General features: G+C 47.6%; 1 protein-coding gene across 1 annotated transcript; it reads right to left on the bottom strand.

Annotated features, from left to right (window-relative positions):
- Positions 1-2,042: 2,042 nt before the first annotated feature.
- On the bottom strand, positions 2,043-4,350 carry LOC103137667 (interferon regulatory factor 2-binding protein 2-A-like). Its single transcript, XM_007551510.2, has 2 exons — positions 3,171-4,350; positions 2,043-2,967 (listed from the first exon to the last, which is right to left on the bottom strand). The coding sequence occupies exons 1-2, from the start codon at positions 3,982-3,984 to the stop codon at positions 2,255-2,257; spliced, it is 1,527 nt and encodes a 508-aa protein (XP_007551572.1). The 5' UTR covers positions 3,985-4,350; the 3' UTR covers positions 2,043-2,254.
- Between the last annotated feature and the right edge of the window lie 1,065 nt (positions 4,351-5,415).

Below are 5,415 nucleotides of genomic sequence, written 5' to 3'. Positions count from 1 at the left end.
TGCAACCCGGGAGCTTTGTGTTATGACACCCCTCCTTCCAGGGACACGTTATTACTGTATTAGATACAGCACAGGCTATTTTAATCACCGCTGTGCAAACAGGTATTCGCCCTGCTGACGTAAATCTTTACGGGCAGAAAGGGCCTCTCATATCTTACTGTGTCACACTTTAAGCCAGGTTATAAACACACCTGGCTATCGTCTGCTTTATTTCTCTGAAGCGGCCGGTCGACTTTGGTCGGCCGGCGCAATATAATGACAAACAGGTAGGTCAGACTCCGAACTAGTTTAGAAAAAGGATAACACACAAATCAGTAACAGCATGTGAGGTGGTATATGGAGTGGGTGGTGCTTTGCAGATTGGCACAGTAAAGTGTCACCCTTATCAAAGTGGGTTGTGTTCCTGGTTTTAAAGTCCAACTGATAAGATAACTTTCCATAGAACGGAAAGAGACGCATAAACAAACGACTGCCTTGAAAATGTCAACTAAGAAAAAACTAGTTGAATTGTTTGTGTATCTGTGGCAGCCTTTAACTCTCCCTAGTTAAGAGGACACTAGTTACTAAGTTGGCTAAACAATGGGGTGCAAAGGCTATGTTTTCAGTCCACACCACGAATTAAGCAGTTCACCAGGACACCATGCAGCTTACAGAGAAGCCTTCAGAACAAGCATGTCAGGAAATCTTCAGATTTCATCGATTTAATAGCAGCCAAAATAATTAAGCACAAAAAAAAAAAAAACCCAAAAGAGGTTGGTATGGGTGCATATTAGTCCTGCAAATCAGGGAACTACTTGGCTAAACATAAGGAAGAAGATTACGTGTTGTAATAATTACGCAACTGCCTCCTTTACAGAGTCCTGCTATCTGCTAGATATCAGTCTCCATGATTTCAGCATTGGCTACACAGAAGTGCTTTGTCTAAGACTGCTTCCCCAGACCAAAGAGGAGAAAAAAAAAAAGCTCCATTTTGTCACCCCGCATGTCCGCCGTTGCTTGTAGAGACAAGTTTGAATGCCTGCTTGCCACTGCAGATGTAGAGCCGCCGCTTTTTATCTGCATTTCACGGCAGAATGATTTGTGTTTAGAGATTCAGAGCGGGGTTTGCATCTAAGGCAGCAGTGGTGGTTTATTGTTTACTCAAAAAAAGGCATGCTGTTCCTAGAGTTTGGCATCTTGTTGCAACATTATCAGCGGTAGTATAAATCATAGTTGCACAATGCACCAAACAAATCACACTCAGCGTTGCTGACGTGCAAAACTACCCAAACCGGCTCCAATGATTGTAGGCTTTTTACTTTATTGAATGAAACTATCCACATTGACTGTTTTGCGTTAAATAAATACACCCATGAAGGCAGTGGTGTTGTGCTTCCTTGAAAATATGAGTTACACACTAGGAATCTTTCAGCAAGCGTCCAAAATTGGTGCTCAACAGTTACCCTGCTATGTTGGCGGTCATGCACTTTCTCATTACTGACTCAACAGATCCCAGCTGACTGAACATGACTTGGCACCTGTTTCTGTGCTCTGCAATCAATCAAAAAAAAAAAATAAATAAAAAAAAAACTGGAGCAAACTTAGGACAATGCGTCTTGTTTTTGTCTGCGTGAATCACGAAAAGCAATGTGTGCAGAGAAGCCGTCATCCAACCGACGCCTACTTATGTTGTGCAGCGTAAGTCGAGCCGCCAAAACAAGCCTGCACGTCAGACCCAGAGAGTCCCGACTCCCCCCCCCACCACCAACACCACCTCCACCCACCCGTCCTCCCCCCCTCCGTCTCCTCGTCCTCTCTGTCCACAGCCCAGTGTATAACGCAAATGAAGCAAGCTCAGACAATCAGTTCATACAAGATGAGAAATTGTATTTGGCAATTTTTTTTTTAAACAAGTGCATACAAGTACAGCTAAAAGCATTTTAGTTTTGCCAAGTGCTCGTAGAGTAGCATTAGTCACATTCTACGTTAAACAGGAACTGCCACCAGACCTAGAAGTACATCAAGAATTTTTGTTAAACATCAACAAAGAGGAACGTAGTTCATTATGATGAGTACATACCTTTATCTTCAAAAATATAGAAACACAATGTATTCAAAAATCAAAAATTATACAACCATGTTTACGAAGTATACTCTTCCCTTGGGTCCAATATGTACAAGTCCGTTAGTTTGTTTTGAATGGTATGTATGTGATATTTATATATTTATACTCAGATTTTTGCCTCCCCTCCCCAGAAGAAGTGTTCAGACAAAATCAAGGGTCCCTCTCCTTTTTTACTTTGACATCTCCTGCAAGGATGGTGGCGATTTCCCCCTGCATGAAAGCCCACGGTACGTTGGAGCCAACCAGGGGACATTTCTCTCCGCTTGGACAGTACACTTCACCCGTGGCACCTTGCTGCTTAATGCTTTCCCTCGAGCACGGGAAGCAGAACTTGTGAGAGGGCACGGACGGGCACTGAACAAAGTGTGTGTCCTCCAAACGCTCGTGGCACAGCGTGCAGCACAGCGGTATGCTGCCCGGTACCGAGGAGTCTGGAATGCTTTGGGGGTGCACCTGGTCCATGCCCGGCACCTGTGGGGTGCCCGCACCGGACGCCTCTCTCTGCGTCAGCCTCCTCTGGTTCATGGAGGACGGCGACAGCGGGCTGCTGCTGTTCCTCCGGGTGGTGGAGTGGACCTGGTTACCGTCCTTGGGGGAGCTGTTCCCACCCGCGTTGTCTGCTGCCATGATGAGCGCCGCCATGGGGGACTGGCCGTTCTGGGCCTCAGGTGGGGTGGTGCGGGGGTGCGGGGATATTGTGGAGGGGGGAGATGTGAAGCCTGGCGGGGGAACTGGAGGCATTTTGGGTCCCTCGGCGGGCGGCGGTAACCACTGCTGTCCATCCCCATTGAGCTTGGGGGCTGTGCTCTCTCCGTCTGGTTCTGGCGATGCTTTTCTCTTCAAGCGGGGGTGCTTTCCTCTGTCTGGAGGTGGGAAAGGGTTAAAGAAAACAAATGAGCTGCACAGATCAGACTTACACCAAGAATTCAGTCTAGTAAAGGAGAAATGTGCTGCAATGTGCTGCACCACAAGCTACAAAACAAAAGCACGGTCTTCCATTATACCCACCACATGTCTTCCATAATAACCAAGCCAGTCTAATTCTGTGCAATGAGAAATGCTTTACCTGACTTGGATGGGGGGGTGCAGGGCTCATAGTTCATCCTTGGTGCCATGGCCACATGCTCCTTCTTGAACCTGCTGTCGAAGGTGTGCAGAGCCATCAGGTCCCTCACAGTCTTCCCCTTGCCCCAGTCCTGCTCTCGGCTCTTGTGGCTCTCGGACATCTCCTGCGTTAGGCTGTCCGGTCTGTGCTTCTCCTTCCCCTCTCTGTCGTGCTCAGTGCTGGACACCGACGCGGGTCTCTTGCCCAGATCGGCGGGACTACCGCCCGCCAGCGTGGAGGTGAGCCCCATCTGTCCCTGTCTGCCGTTGACTGGGTGCACCCCGTTCACCAAAGGCACTAGGTTCGGCGGAACCGTGTTATTCCTGCGCGGGTTGGGGCTCTGGCGGTTCAGCTCCGGCGGCTCGTCGGGCTTGGGAAATCCGTTAGGGACCGGAATGCCGTTCGCCTGCCGGCCAGACTGGTACTCTGGCCCCAGCCTGGGCGGTCGGTCGGAGGACAGCGGGTAGCGGTCCAGGGGCTGCGGCGGCCGCGAACCGGTGTCCCCCGCTGATGGGTGGTTGATCGCCTGGATCTCCTTCCCGGAGAGCTGCGCCTTCCCCGGCCCGGGAGACCTCCCCTCCTGGAAGCCGTGAGCCCGCTTCAGCTGGCGGGCCGTCTCGATGACAAACTCGATGCGGTCGGCTCCCTCGTAGTTGACGCATCCCCTGCAGACGGGCTCGGTAAAATCCCAGATCATGGCCCAAGGCATGCGGGGCAGGTCGCATAAATAACACGACTGCCTCCTGGAAGAAGCAGCGACCGCCGCGGACGACATGGCTGCTCGTCGTCGACGCACTCCCAGAAGAAAAAAAAAACAGAAATAAACCCCCAAAAATGTGCCTCTCCTCTGAGCTCCCCGTTCAAAAATAAAGAGGCGAATAAAAAAAAAAACAAAGATATAAGAAAAAAAGCTGGTCCTCTTTCGGCTTTTAGAGCAACAAGGCTGAAGTTTTAGAGGGAGAAGTTCATGTCGGTGTGTACTTTACTCCGGCGCTCCTCTATCTATCTCCACTGACTCTCTACTACTGGCTCAATGTGGAGCAGCGACGTCACCACGGCTAAACGCCTGCTTCCACTTCAGTTTCTATTGACTTGATTTCTTCGACAGACCCCCCAACCCCACCTCTACCCCACTTTACTGCAGCCTCTGTCACTTTTTTAATTTCTAATTTAATCACTTGAGCCTCAGCCAAAAAAAATAAATAGTAAAAAAAGAAAAAAAAAAACTCACTACCTCCAACTCGTAGAGGAATAATCCCACAGGTTATTATTATAATTATTGCTAAATAGGAAGGAACTGTACAGGAAAAAACAAAATCTATTTTCCCCCCACTTGTTTTTGATGTTTAAAAATATGCCAGAGAGGGATTCGCTTTGTCCTGAATTCAGAGCTTTATCCGGTGGAGGCTGTAAAGTGCTGCAGCTTGTTTTTCTCAATGCACAGCGCCTCTACGCAATGAGCTGCTACTACAACTGCTGTGCAATGAATGAGGTGGGTCGACCCTAAGAAAAACAACCGAGCTACTGTAATCCAATGGCAAGAGAAAAAAAAAACAAAAAAAAAAACGTGTGCACTTTTTTTTTTCCACTCTACGTTTTTGTTCCAGTAGCGCAAAATTTAAAGGGCATATTATTAGAATTATTAGAAAGATTTTACAACCCATATGTTTTTAACCGCCCATTTTTGCAGAAAGTACTGACCTAGCCTTGTGTTAATAATAATAATAAAAAAAAGGAAAAAAAAAAAAGAAAGCGCCTCCATTAGGCAGCAACCAGGAAGTTCTTGTCATGAGGTGGGGATTTCCAGCCAGTGTGTTGTAAACCTGAATGGACTGGGGTTGCGGCATGAGTATACTCTCACTCTGCCCACATATTAAAGGGATAGTTCAGAGTTTTTGAAGCGAGGGAAATTGTAAGCTAATTAATATCTTACCTGTAGCATGCAGCCACCTTGGCATATGTCTTTTGGAGTTAGTGGGAAGTTCAAAGCAGTTGCATGCAGTGGTAGTCCTTGCATGAATGCTGCCCTGGGCAACTGCAAGCCCCCCATCCCCCCGCCCCCACCACACATATATTAGGATTAATGTATAGTGAAATTATTTTTCGCAAATTAAAACCAGCTATAGAAAAAGTCTACAAGCACCGTAAAATAACTTAATTCATGTTGGGCACAGCTATATATTCTGGATTTCATACTGGGCTCAAT

Source organism: Poecilia formosa, unplaced genomic scaffold (assembly GCF_000485575.1).
Source record: "Poecilia formosa unplaced genomic scaffold, Poecilia_formosa-5.1.2 Scaffold42, whole genome shotgun sequence".
In the NCBI taxonomy this organism is placed as follows: domain Eukaryota; kingdom Metazoa; phylum Chordata; class Actinopteri; order Cyprinodontiformes; family Poeciliidae; genus Poecilia; species Poecilia formosa.
This window is presented reverse-complemented; position numbering and strand designations above follow the sequence as displayed.

Coding starts and splice junctions, on each gene's coding strand:
- LOC103137667 (XM_007551510.2), bottom strand. CDS start 3,984: ATGTCGTCCGCGGCGGTCGCTGCTTCTTCCAGGAGGCAGTCGTGTTAT. Junction 2,968..3,170: donor CACCCCCCCATCCAAGTCAG/GTAAAGCATTTC, acceptor TCCCACCTCCAG/ACAGAGGAAAGCACCCCCGC.